Here is a 14658-nt window from a genome sequence, read left to right on the forward strand (position 1 = left end):
TAGGAAATGGTCTTCCACAGGTAGCCAGGCCCAGCTGCCCCTTGCCTCCTCCTTTTAGAGCTGTATCTGCCATAAGGCACAGCAGATTCCACAGCAACCAGATCCCGCAGCAACCAGGGGAACCACATATAGTGAGGGCCCACTGCCGCTGAGGCTCCAAAGTCGATGAACTGTTCTAGACAGTGAAGTGCTACATAAGCTCCATGGAGCTTTAATAACCAGAGCTCCTTCAAAACCAAACCCTCCTGGACTCTTTCATCCTTGCCACTATTTCACATGTACTTTCCCCTGCCTAACACCCAGTTCTCACCCCCTGCCCCTTTTATTTATTTATTTTTTGGAGAGGTTTTTGCTATAGGGCGCATGCACTTGCCAGAAAGACAGACAGAGACAGAGAGACAGAGAGACAGAAAGCAAGAAATCACCCCCTAGTGGGGATGGCCAAGCCATAATCCCTTCTCCCCCATCCTGGGCACGCACGCACATGTGCCCGGCGTGAGATTAAGCCACCGGGTCCGGGACTCGAACCACGGTCGACTACATGGAAGTCTAGCGACATAGCCATTACGCTAACTGCTGGTCCCTTGCCCTCTCTTCTACCTCCTCATTTCATGCCTCCCCCTGTGCTTTGATCCTGTTGTCTCTCCTTCCTGTGAAATCCAGAGTCTGCCAGGCCCTGTCTTCAGTAATACTCTGCCATGCTCCGTCAATATCTTGATTCTCTAAATTCTTTTTAAAAATTATTTATTTAATTTCATTTATTATTATTTTAAAATTTACTATAGAAAACATGCATACTCCAGAGAGACACAGAGAGGGAAAGTGAGAAAGCAAGCCTACAGGTATGGGACCTGGACGAAGGTCCAACACCCTAGCCACCACACCTCCTGCTGGCCCCATCTTTTTAAAAAACAATTATTTAAGACCTTTTTAAATGGGGCCAGCAGTTAGCGTAATGGCTATGTCGCTGGGCTCCCATGTAGTTGACCGTGGTTCAAGTCCCGGACCCGGTGGCTTAAATTCACGCCAGGCGCATGTGCGTGCGTGCCCAAGATCCTGAGAGGAGAATGGAGAAGAAGGGGTTGCGGTGTGGCCATCCCCCCGGGGAGTGATTTTTCGCTTTCTGTCTCTCTGTCTCTGTCTCTGTCTTTCTGGCAAGCACACGTGCCCTATAGCAAAAACCTCTCAAAAAAAAAAAAAGGAAAAAAAAAGACCTTTTTAAATGGATGCTTACAGTTCGTTGACTTTTTTGGAAAAAATGAAGTTGTAAACTTTTATTACAAATTAAAAATGAAGTTCTTAAATAACTTGACCAGGTATGAAATTAAATGTTTAAAAACATTTAAAAGTGTACTGAGAAAAACCAGGCTTTTCTAAAAAAAAGTTGTTCGTTAGACCAGTAGTTGGCATGGTGATTAAGGCACTGGAATTCCCACATGGCTGACCATGGTTCGAGTCCTAGACTTGGAGGCTTTCTCTTTCTCTCGCTCCCCCTGTCTTTCTATGGCAAAACTAATGTGAAAAAATAATAAATAAATGAACGAATGAATAAAATCTTTTAGCATACTTCATCATTACCAAAAAGACATCTTTTAGGTAAAAATAATAAAAACTCTATGCTGCACAGATAAACCAGAATTCTAGTTATCTGGTCAACAGGCAGAAAAAAAAAAAAAAAAAAAAAAAAAAAAAGCAGAAAAAAAAAAAAGGCAAGCACTTAAGGTCCTCAGCACCAATCTTTTGTTCATTTCTTATTGCTGGAATTTAATATTCCCTTCTTGTTGGATGAATAAAGAGGATGATGGTAGAGATGGTAAAATGGCATTTACTCAGCCCTGCCCTGCTCAGTCTTGGAGATGGGGAATTCCCAGCTGGTGGATCGGCAGCTTTTGTTTCTTTGCCATCTTGTGGTGTAGGGGTTTCTGGACGTCTGCATCAGTAACTGAATTTGCAATGGTACCAACCTTGAGGTGGCCGCTTACCTTGGTCTCATCTCTTGATTTTTCTTACTCTCTTCACCACCCTCCTCTCTGGGCTGTCTGGCATGGAGAGAGCCCCTATGAGATCGTGGTCTATGATCCGATACATATTCTACCTTACTGATCTGCCTTGTTCTCCTGCCCCCTGGTTGTCAGCACCCTCCATCACTTTTGCCTGAACAGGAGGGTTGGAATACTGTGGTTGACACCCATAGGGTCTCTACGTGTGGTAACAGGGGAAGGGGGACCTTCATTCACAGGAGAATCAGCACTGTTGAGCCTGGCCTTAGGCGGTGCTCTCCGATCCTCATTCATTTCCCCACTCTCACTGCTCTGGTAATTTTGTGATTAATTGTGAAGAGGACCCCTATGACATGAATAGTGTCTATAATGGTTATGGTCCTGCGTATTTACTGCCTTGAACTAGAACTCCACTAGGGCCTGTAACATCTGCCTCTGCCTGCGCCCTTTTCTCCAACATCCAACTCCATAGTCTCGCCGTCTCCTACACTGTGAAGGTACTTCCTGGGGTTGTTGTTCTTAACGACAGTCCAGTGTATAAATTCATCTCCTTTGGTGGCACTCCTGTTGATTCAGCCATATCCGTTTCTTACATTGAACCATCTTACTGTTCCCAAAACTTTGTTGTGATACTCTTGTCCCCACAGGCAGGTGTGCCGTTGTCATGTTACCTGGGCCACCATTCCTTGCCTGCTGCTGGGGGCTTGGTGTCACCAGCCCTGAGGGCAGCCCTGGTGGGTGGCTACTGGATCTTGGCCTTGCTGCTCAGGGTTACAGTGGTGGTGACGGGCTGGCTGTGGCAGTTGCAGCTCTGGGGTGTGACGGTAACTAGGCTCTGGTGGCGGTGAGACTGCTCAGGGCTCTCTGGGGTCTGCTCTTCACTCCCACTACCGATAGAACTTGATTTTCTAAATTCTTTTTTTTTCTTTCTTTCTTTTTTTTTTTTCTTTTTATTAAGAGGTTTTTGCTATAGGGCGCATGTACTCACCAGAAAGACAGAGAGACAGAAAGTGAGAAATCACCCCCCAGGGGGATGGCCACGCCGCAATCCCTTCTCCTCCATTCTCCTCTCGGGATCTTGGGTACACATGCACATGCGCCCGGCGTGAGTTTAAGCCACTGGGTCCGGGACTCAAACCGCGGTCGGCTACATGGAAGTTCAGCGATATAGCCATTACACTAACTTCTGGTCCCAGATTTTCTAAATTCTTAATATGTGGTTAGCACTTCATGGGATTTTACACATGAAAATGATTTGTAGAAAAAACTCTGATTCTGTAGATTTTTGCTTTTTTCTCTTTCTTGTTCTGTAGTTTTTCTTTTTTTCTCTCTTTATTGATAGTGGATGCATTACTTGCCAGAGATAGACAGACAGATGTGGGTGGGACAGGGTAGAAAATATCTTCAATGGAGCATGGTTATACCCCAGTCCCTTCTCCCCTATTTATTTGTCCTGTTGGAATTTTAGGCAGGTACCTATATGCACCCAGTGTATTTTTCAAGTCACCGGGACTGGGATTCAAGTTGCAGCTGGCCATGCGGGAACAGGCTTCCCTAATTACTAGGTTATTGGGCTAGCCCCATTTTATTTTATTTTTTAAAATTTTTAGAGGTTTTTGCTATAGGGTGTGTGCACTCACCAGAAAGACAGAGTGACAGAGAATGATAAATCATCCTTCCCCAGGGGGGATGGCCAAGCCATCCTTCATTCTCCTTCATTCTCCTCTAGGGATCTTGGGCACACACACAGTTGTGCCTGGTGTGAGTTTAAGTCTCCAGGTTCAGGACTTGACCCACGGTTGACTACCTAGGAGTTCAGTAACATAGCCATCACACTAACTGCTCGTTCCCCCATTTTATGTTTTAATAACAAGACCTTGAGGCCTGGGAAAGCTTGGTGATTTATACCTAATATATATAATATATACCTAATATATACCTAATATATACTGATTTATACCTCATATATATAATATATACCTAATATATACTGATTTATACCTAATATATATAATATATACCTAATATATACTGATTTATACCTAATATATATAATATATACTTTTCAGTATATTTTAGGTAAGTATTAGCGCTGAAACTAGAACTGACATCTCTAGCATCCTAATCCAGAACAGTTTCTGTTTCACTGTGAAAGCACATGGTATGTTATTGAGAGAAACTCTTGTTTACAAAATTTTATTATCATGATGCTAGTTTTATTAATTAAATGTCTGGACTGCATTAGAGAAGAAAATATTAATGTAGGAATGGTTTCTCCCTTTTGAAAGTTCACCCCATTTTAAAGTTAAGAGAATTCAGTTGATTAGGTGGTTATCTAGGTTCATATTAAAAAGATGAAATATAAGGTCATTTCCTATTTTTACCTGCCTCTCCCCCCACCTTTTTTTCCCAGTTGGAATATATAAATTTTTAGGGCAAAAGATAAAGCAGTCAACTGTCAGCTGGTACTATTTAATATATTAATTTAGTCACATACATTTAAAATATTGATTAGGAAAACTATTTTTCCCTCCTAACTCTCATACATCACAAAACATTTCTTTCTTTTTTTTTCTTTTCTTTTTTATTTTTTTTACAAATGCCTTTGTCTTATTTCTAGAGCCACTTTTTTTTTTTTTTTTTTGAGAGATTTTCACTGTAGGGTGCGTGCGCTCGCCAGACAGACAGAGAGAGACATAGAGACAGAAAGCGAGAAATCACCCCCCAGGGGGGGATGGTCACGCCGCAATCCCTTCTCCTCCATTCTCCTCTCGGGATCTTGGGCACGCACGCACACGCGCCCGGCATGAGTTTTAAGCCACCGGGTCCGGGACACGAACCGTGGTCGACTACATGGGAGTCCAGCGACATAGCCATTACGCTAACTGCTGGTTCCCTAGAGCCACTTTTTGAGTCATCAAGGAGATTCCCAAGCACCTCGCTGTTAACCGCTATCCTACATGTTAGAAATACAACCTTTTGAATTGGTGTATGATCTTGTAACTAGAATTTTTATTCTAAGCTACAAGCACACATTTACTAAATACATGATTTTTGTTCTGTAGGTGTATATTGATGATTCCACATAATTACTCCCTGAGTTGCTTTTTCAAGCAATCTTTAAAAGGCATGTGTCCAGAGATACCTAGTCCTCGCAACTGTTAGGCCACATCCCAGAAATTGTTTTTTATTCGTTGCCTTTTTTCCTTTAATAAGGCAGTGCTGTCAACTTACTTTCTTAAATAGTGAGAACTGCCACTGATTTAATTCCAGGCTGCTGTGTCATGCCCAAATTGTACAATAAATGATTAAGAACAAAGTAATTGAGGGAGCACCTAATCGTATTAGTTTTAATAGGAATTCAAATAAAATGCAAGTCCTCCTTTTCTGAGATGTAATCTTGTGTGTGTGTGGGTGGGTGGGTGAGTGGCGAGGGGCATCTTTGACCTAAATTTGGATATCTGTGCTAACCTCATTCCAGCCCACATCCACAGACTTCCTCCTAATTGCTATCTTCTGTGACATTTGTTGGATGTGACACTGAGGAAATAAGTGGGTCATTATCAGCACAGCTCTACCATGGTCCCTGAGGGAAACCCAGCCCCTGTCCTGCTGATAGGTACTGACAGCTATAACATGTTCATGCACCAGAAATATCTTTGTGTTTTTCTACATGAACAATATTTGCCATTGTGCTACAGAATCGGAGTGACACTGACTTGTGTTTATTTAGACTTTGAAGCCTAGAGGGCCTGTGTAGCGATGCTAAAAATGGCTGAGAAATGGGCAGGAACTTGTTCCTCACTCCATGCACATCGACTTCTCTTTTGTGATGTTTTCTGTATCTATTTTGGGTTTTACGAACTGTCAAAGTTAAACTTGAAGTGAAGCATTAAACTTTAAGAAAATGACTTATTTTGGGGGAGCAGCTGATATAGTAGGTAATATACTTACATTGTTAAAGCTCAGACTGGCCTGATTTGCAAATTGTGGAATCATGATAGTTGAGGGAGAAATGATACCATTAGAATCCAGTTTGTCCCGCAAGCTTTCATACGTAGCTGGTGAAAGTATAAAATGATATATCTCTTTGGGAAGCCGCTTTAAATATGATGCTTTTCTATAAGGAATTCTTAAAACCTGAAAATCGTCTCACAGTGACTGCTGTTGTTACCAGGGCTGCTCAAAAAGTTCCTTTTTCGCATTTGCATTTCTCGAGTGTCCTGTGATTTTCACAGTGAAGCTTCTCCAGGGCTCCTCAGGGTGGGGTAGGCAATGCTCTAGCTGATTGCTCTTGGAGCCCTAGAGCCACCACAGAGCTCTTAAGAGTGAAAGTGGGGATAGGATTTCACTTTAAGTCACCTCAAGGGACTTTGATGATACGATTGTTTTGTTAGCTTAGTGTCAATGTAATAGGATTTGCTAAAATTCCTCTTCCTACTCCAAAAGGAAAAGAAAATGTGTTATACTCTAATCTTCATTAACTAAAGCCTTCTTTTCTCTAGGATCAAAGTGCTTAACTTTGTTAGTTGAAATCCACCCCGTGAATAACGTGAAGGTCCTAAAAGCAGTGGATAGCTATATTTGGGTACAGGTAAGTAAAGCATGTGTCATTTATCACTTATCTATTAATCAAAGGCTCAAAACCTAGAGGAAATAGTATTTACAAAATTCTTTTATACACATTATCACATTTAATCCTCAAAGCAATCTTGTAAACGGTATCAGTTCTACCTTGGCTAACTTGGAAATTAAGAACTCAAATTTAGCTCCTGCAACTCTATCACACTATGGTTTATCTGATAGTAATATAATTTTTTTATGATAAAATAACAAATACGCATTGTATTTTTAAGTTTTAAAATGATTTATTTAATGTGTTCACATGGTTGACAGATGAAATGTTTCTGATTAAGTGATGTAATTAATCCCTGAGTTTATCAACTTCATGAAATGATGAAGAAGCAGTGCATAATACAGATTGGACCAGATGCAGCTGACCCTCCTTGTGGTAGATCCTGTGCAAATTATCCTACTTGCTAACATTTATAACCCCAGAACTAGTAATCATGGTGCTTTCCCAGTCATTTGCAGGCATGTGCTGAGTGGTGGTGAAAATTCGAGTTCACAACTGAGGTCAAAAAAGGCAATTTTTACCTTGTTTTAGCTCTCATTATAAATGAGTGTTGTTTTCATGGTCTAATGCCTTATTTTTCTAATTTTTGTGCTTTTTGCTGATGAGTCTATTTAAAATGGTCCCCAAGTGTAGTGCTGAAGTACAGCCTAGCATATCTAAGTGTAAGAAGGCTGTGATATGCCTTATGGAGGAGAGTCGTGTGTGTTAGATAAGCTTCATTCAGGCATGAGTGGCTCATGTTGGCCATGAGTTCAATATTAATAAATCAATAGTATATATGGAATAAAGTATTTTTAAACAGAAACACACATAAAACAAGGTTATGTATTGATCTGTTTGCCAAAATATGACAGGTGTGGAGGAACTCGTATTTCCTCTAGACACAATGGTTCAGTACTAGTACACAGTGTTTGTGGTGACTTTATAGACATAACCACTACAAATAAGAACAGACCATATGTGTTCATGCAGTGTGACAGCATAGTTTCCTCATGCCTAATTTCATAACTCACCGTAAGGTCAAAGCATCACTTCTTTTGGTCTACCTGGAGTCAATTTGTATCATCTGAAGTGTCTGCCTCCTGCTCCTTCCAGACTCAGCTGGTGGGTAGTCTTCTACCAGTCTGTTAGCCGAGTGAGATGTCTGCCATGGGTTCTTCACTGCCACTCAATCCTTGCAATTGTGCATTTTCCCCACCACTCCCGGCTCCACTATAGACCACTGCTTGCTTTCATACAAGGCCTGGCCTGGAGATCCCACGCTGCAGTGCCCCTCCACAGGAAGCCACCCTGTCTATACTACCATCAGTGCTGGAATAGAATATGCTTCTCATTCTGGTCTGTTGTTTGGCTTCCTCAACATCTAGATGATGGAGACATTATTGAAGGACTAGGGCAGTTGAGGGGAATTTGATCATAGGAAGCAAAGAAGTGTTTAAAGCTACATGGTACATTGTGAATATATTAAAAACTACTGAAAAGTGTGCACTTAAAATGCGATTTTAACCACTTGAATGCTCTGTGAATTTTATCTCAATTTTTAAAAAGTACGTGACAGATGACACCACCTATAGGCCAAAGAAAAAGTCCCCACTCCAGTCAAATAAAACCTATACTCATTCTGGGCTCCCCCATCTCAGATCCAGGCCCTGTTCTTTACTCTTATGTATTTGGAGAGAAGAACTACTCCAAACCTCTATCCATAGAAAAATCCATCACTACTCCCTCCCTGAGAAATGCCATCCACTGTCCACTGCGTTTGGTCTTGTCCTGGGACCTACCTTTGTTCTTACTAAGATATCCATGGTGATTACCAGTAGTACATTTCCCTTAGTCTGTGCAGTCTTCCCCCTGCACCCCAAATGATAGAAAGCATGATGAAAGAAATCATCCTTGATAAAGTCTCATCATGCTATGATTCCCTCCTCCCTGACCCTCCCACCTCCTCAGAATCTTGGGCCCCTCCACTTACTTGGCATGCTTTTCAGGTAGAACTGGGGCATCTTAACTGCAGTCACCATATGGATTCCAGCATTGCAAGGTGCTAGTATTAACTCTGCCATGCATTTGGGGCTGTCTGTACAGTCCTGACCACCTTCCCAGAGGCACTTGAGCAGGACAGTGGTGGGTGGTGCTTGGATCCCAATCTGGTAGCTTCTGAGAGTTCCTTACCAGTAGGAGTTGCATCTTCCAGATAGTTCTAATGGGCAATTACACACTCTTCTATACATCTATACTACATTCCTCTTCAAAATGAATTTTAATTTTCCGAGTATAACTTCATATTTGTGAAGATATCTATTTCTCTAGATATAATCTGTATAGACACCTACTTAGAATGGGATAAGCCACTTTGAATGCTTTTGCAGAGCTGTGTCTATAGTCTGTCGATTTATTTTTTGGCCTCCTGGCCTTGCTTTAGGGCTACCTCCTAATAGAAGATAACAACACTGTGGGCCAGTAGGTGGCATGGAGGTTAAGGTACTAGATCCCACATGGCCCAACATGTGATTCGAGTCCTGGATCCTGTTACTCGAAAAACTGAAATACATACTGGACATGTGTGCATGAGTGCCCAAAATCCTGAGAGGAGAATGGAGGTGAAGGGATTGTGGTATAGTACTCCTTCCTGGGGTTGGAGGGGGGCGGTGATTACTCACCTTCTCTCTCTCTGTCACTGGCAAGTGCACACACCATGTAGCAAAAACTAAAACAAAACAAAAATGAAACACCTGCCTAAATAAGATTTTAACACTCATTTTCTTGGGGCCATCAGGTGGTATGGTGGTTGGGGCACTGGACTCCCATATGGTTAACCCTGGTTTGAGTCCTGGACCTGGCAGCTTGCTTTATTACTCTCCCCACCTTTCTGGTGAGCATGTGTGCCATATAACAAGCTTGAAAATAATAATAAATAAACAATTTTTTTTAAAGAAATTTTTGCTATAGGGTGCATGTGCTTGCTAAAGAGACAGAAAGCAAGAAATCACCCCCTAGGGAGATGGCCACACCACAATCCCTTCTCCTCTTGGGATCTTGGGCATGCATGCACCATGTGCCCAACATGACTTTCAAGCTGCCGGGTCTAGGACTTGAACCATGGTTGACCATGTGGGAACCCAGTGCTTTGACCACTACACCACCTGTTGGCCTCAAAGTAAATAATCCTTTTAAAAAATATTCATGTTCTCCCTGATTGCCATGCAAAGACCAGGCAGAGGTATAGCGGTTGAAGATTCCAGCTCTTGAGCAAGTCAGCCTTATGTCATGAACCTAAACAGTCATTCCCTGGCCACTTCTGTAGACCTTACCTTACCTTTTGTGGAGTATCTCCTTATTTTCAGGAACTGAGCATAAACTCTCCTATTATAGACTGGGTCTTCAAAAAAATTCATGGAAATCTAGTTTTGGTGGCACAGCTGGTATCATACTGGGTTGCAGTGATAGAAGCCACATGGCTGACCATGGCTTCGGATATCTGGGTCAGCCTGAAAAAAATACTGAATGTGCATCAGCATGCGAACCTGAGGAGCTGGAGGGCTTGGGAAAGGGGGAATCTGGGTGTGATAAAACTGTCAAGGGTACTCCTCTTTCTCACTCCATCTCTGGCTCTTTTGCATGCATGAGTGTACATGTGCTATCTATAGTGAATTTTTAAGGAAGAGTTGATGGAAAATACATACTATGAAAAAACCATCACAGATTGCACCAAAATAAGATCATACTTTGATTCCATTTTTCCACAAACTTTTTGAAGTACCTTTGTATATGTGGTTCCACTTACCTCTGCTTTTTCTCAACCCCAGTAGACAAAGTCTCTTGTTTGATATGCACAATTCACAATCATGAGATCATTAGTTATATTATTTTTATAGCTAAATTCTGTATTCTGTTTTATAATTTTAAGGTTATTGATGTAAAGAATGGTATATGTAGTTAATATTTTGTTTTTCATGTCTAAAAAGAAAACTCAACTGTAAATACTTTAAAAATTGACCGGTCCTTTTTCCAGTTTATCACAATAAAGTTAGGATACCATGTAATATATTTTATCAAAAATTTTCCAGGCCATCCTGTGGCATGGTGGTGGAGGTGGTTGCATCCCACATGGCTGACTGTGTGGTTCAAGTCAGCCCAGCAGTTTGAGAAACTGTGTGTGTGTGTGTGTGTGTGTGTGTTTTCTCACTTTCATTCTCTGTCTCTTTCTGGGAAGTGCATGGAGCCATTAGCAAATTAAAAACTTTTTCCTAGGTTGTAATGAGGCTGGTGACTATAAAATTGGGGCATAAAAGATTATAATGCTGTTTATAATGCTTTCGAGTTTTAGGGGAAAAAACGAAAATTCACTAGGTGGGTCTTATCTAATAAGTTGCCTTTCATGTTACAAAATTAGATGTCTGATTTATAGTCATGTTTTTAATGATGAAAGAATTAAGTCACTGGAGTCATCCCATGGCCAGTTTTCCCTCATCACAGCTGACAGATCAGGCCTTATGTTGCCTGTTGCCTGCTTTGTCCTATGGGAAGATACAGAGTTGCTGGAATACACACTGGAGGAGGGATGGTGTGGATTAAGCCTTTTCTTCCAGGGGCAGTCATTCTATGCTTTGAGGCTTATAAACCGTCAACCACATACCACACTGTGACTCACTGTCCTTTATTGGAAAGTCCCTGTTTATGCTGTATTTTGTCTCTTGGATATGGGACTTTGGAAGTTGTAGTGGGGAGTGTGTTTACTTGGCTTTCAAATTATATACTAGACTTAGTTGCACAACAAGTGTATTGACCACTCTTTGTGGGAACGAGAACATTCTGTATAAATTGTTATTTGCATTGCTTCTGATTGATTTCAGAGACAAATGTTCTAACTACAAAGTACCATTCCTAGAAATAGTTTAATTTTGGCCTTACTGTTTTAAATTAATGGTGATAATGTTGTGCCTGAGATCGATTTCTCCCTGGAAAACTAAGGCCCTGAAAGTTTTCCTTTCTCCTGCTTTGACCTGTGATATGTGCATATTTGTGATTCTCCTAAACTATTCTGTGGTTCCCAGTCCCTTCTTTGGTACATAGTTGTACAGTGACCAAACATAACTCTGAAATACTTGTGCAAGCAAGGTTGTTGCTTTGATTTTGATAAATTTCCTTTTTACAGTTCCTCTACCCATATGTTGAAAGTCATCCTCTTCCAGAGAACCATCTCTTACTGATTTCAGAAGAGAAATGTAAGTGTGTCTTTAGAGGAATATGGGGTCTTCCTGAATGGTACATAGTCCCCTATGGAAGAGTGGGATATGATCGTGTCTTGTAGATGTCTGCTTGCCATTACCAAGGGTCCACTTTTTAAATATTTACTTAGTTTTATTTATTATTATTATTATTGTGTTCAATTTTCTATAGGACATATGCCCTCACCAGAGAGGAACAGACAGACAGTGAGAAAGCAAGCTGCCATGTCTGGGACTATAATAACTGTTGGCCATGTGGGAGTCCAGTGCCCCAACCACCACACCACCTGCTGGCCCCAGGTCCACTTATCTTTGATGTCCATTTAAGACCTAGAATTCTTGTGAAAGGGTTTCTTCTTTGGCCCCCAAGTGTTGTCCCCTCACACTTTGCTCAGTTTCCTCATCTTGGGAGTGATAGGCTCTTGCATAGACAGATTTCTAATTTTGTCACATAATAGGATGATCGTTAGAATAACTGTACAGGTCACTTTTACCTTCTCTAGTCCATCCTACATTAAAACGTCTGTCACAGTGGATATTAATGATGCAAGGAGAGGGAGTTGGGTAGAGAGAATGGAAGGGTTTAGCAGGTATATGAATTCCGTATGGGACTTGAGAACACATATGAACTTAGTCAAATTCAGGTAGAGGCAAATAAGGTTGGGACAAAAAAGCTATATCCTTTCATTATGTTTTCAAGTTTGGAAAGAAGGACAGAATTAACTAGTGAAACTTATCTAGCAAGCTGTCTTTCATGCTACAAGATGACACTATTGATTTATAATTGGAAGGGCAAGCCTGAGAAGTTAGGTTTATTATATTCAATCTTTTTTTTTTTTTTGGATAGGTTTTTGCTATAGGGCATGTGTGCTTGCCAGAAAGACAGAGACAGAGAGACAGAAAGAAAGAAAGCACACCCCCCCCCAAGGGGGAATGGCCACTCCACAATCCCTTCTCCTCCATTCTCCTCGTGGGATCTTGGGCACACACGCATGCATGCCCAGTGTAAGTTTAAGCCACCGGGTCCAGGACTTGAACCGCAGTCGACTACATGGCAGTCTAGCGACATAGCCATTACGCAAACTGCTGGTCCCTATTATGTTCAATATCAATGCTCTTGTTCAATTGCCTGTCCCACAATTTTGTTAGAACTGGCAGAAGCTAAGTATGGAAGAAGCTGAACTGCTTACTAATATAAAAGGACCATGTAAACTTTTACTTTAATTAGTTAAGATTTTGTTAGTGTGAACTTGAGATTTATAAATATGCTGTTTCCACATATTTTATATGATGTGTTTTCTATACAAAATGTTCACTCAAATAAGTGTTCAGTATTTGAAAGTACATAAACTCTGTTAAATGAGCCTTGTCAACCCTGTATGAGACTGATGATATAGAAGGGACAAATACTTGTTGAGGGAACCATGCATGAATTGTTGATACTGAAGAACAGAATAAGTACAGACTTTGAAATGGACTTTAAAGGGAGAATGAAGAAAGATGTGTGTATGTATGTTTAAAATCTCTATTATGAAGTTACTATCTGTGGTAATGTTTTGTAGCCAGTTGTTTAATATGCATTGCTTTTTAAGAAATAACAGTTTACTTAATTTTACTTAATATATGTTTTTTAAAATTTGCTGTAGGGCACTTCCACTCACCAGAGAAAGACAGAGAGAGAGGGAAAGTAAAAAAGTAAGCCACAGAGTCTGAGACTTGAGCTGCAGTCAGCCATGTGGGAGTCCAGTGCCTTAACCACCATGAGCACATGAGCACATGAGCACATGCACCCACTCGCTGGCTCTTTCTTTTTTTTTTTGGAGAGGTTTTTTTTTTTTGCTATAGGGTACATGCGCTCGCCAGACAGAGAGATAGAAAGCGAGAAATCACTCCCCAGCGGGGATGGCCACGCCGCAATCCCTTCTCCATTCTCCTCTCGGGATCTTGGGCAGGCATGCACACGTGCCCGGCGTGACTTTTAAGCCACCGGGTCCAGGACTCAAACCACGGTCGACTATGTGGGAGTCCAGTGACATAGCCATTACACTTAACTGCTGGTCCCAACCACCCGCTGGCTCTAATCTGCATTACTTTAATAAAAATTTGTACATGACTTCATATTATATGAAAAAAGTACTCATGTTTTTCTTGAAGATAAAATGATCTTTTTTTGTTTCTTTTTTGAAGATATTGAGCAATTTCATATCCAAGTGACCCAAGAAGATGGAAATAGAGTGGTAAAGATTTGAAATTCCTTTTGCTTCATATTTCTTCCCACAAAGAGCTACATGACTGTTAAAGATAGGTTAATGTTTTAATACATTTTATTTGCTGTCTTTTACGTGATAGGTGTTGTAACATGTGAAACAATACAAATATATGAAGGAGTTTATCCCTGTTAATCTCTATCCAACCTAATCGCAATCTCCTGAGGAAACTAATAATAATTGCCTCCTGTGAGTCTTTCTGGAGCTTCATCTTGCTCATGTAAATTAATAAAAGGGATACAAATGCACATGTATAGGGATTCAATTTTTTTTTTTTTTACCAAAAAGTATCATACTGTGTACATTTACTTGCTGCTTCTGTGTTTGCTTTTCTAATTTAATATTTCAAGAGTCCCTATAGGTTACTAAATAGAGATACAAATAGTAGTTTTTTTCTGATTTATGTGTGTGCACACACACACATTAAAACAAATGGAATCATAATATGTAGTTTTACATAATATAATTTTCGTTTCCTTTTTTGCTTATTTTCCATGATTCCCTTTCCTGTTTTTTTTTTTTTTTTT

The 14658-nt window shown here is 40.7% G+C and overlaps 1 protein-coding gene across 1 annotated transcript in view; it reads left to right on the forward strand.

Annotated features, from left to right (window-relative positions):
- GSAP (gamma-secretase activating protein) overlaps positions 1 to 14658 on the forward strand; it is a 111855-nt gene that overhangs the window by 23272 nt on the left and 73925 nt on the right. The window contains 3 exon segments of the mRNA XM_027773350.1: positions 6506 to 6594; positions 11792 to 11861; positions 14052 to 14101. Of these exon segments, the coding sequence (XP_027629151.1) occupies positions 6506 to 6594; positions 11792 to 11861; positions 14052 to 14101 (209 nt within the window).

This window comes from Tupaia chinensis, unplaced genomic scaffold (genome assembly GCF_000334495.1).
Source record: "Tupaia chinensis unplaced genomic scaffold, TupChi_1.0 Scaffold000044_1, whole genome shotgun sequence".
Classification (NCBI taxonomy): Eukaryota; Metazoa; Chordata; class Mammalia; order Scandentia; family Tupaiidae; genus Tupaia; species Tupaia belangeri.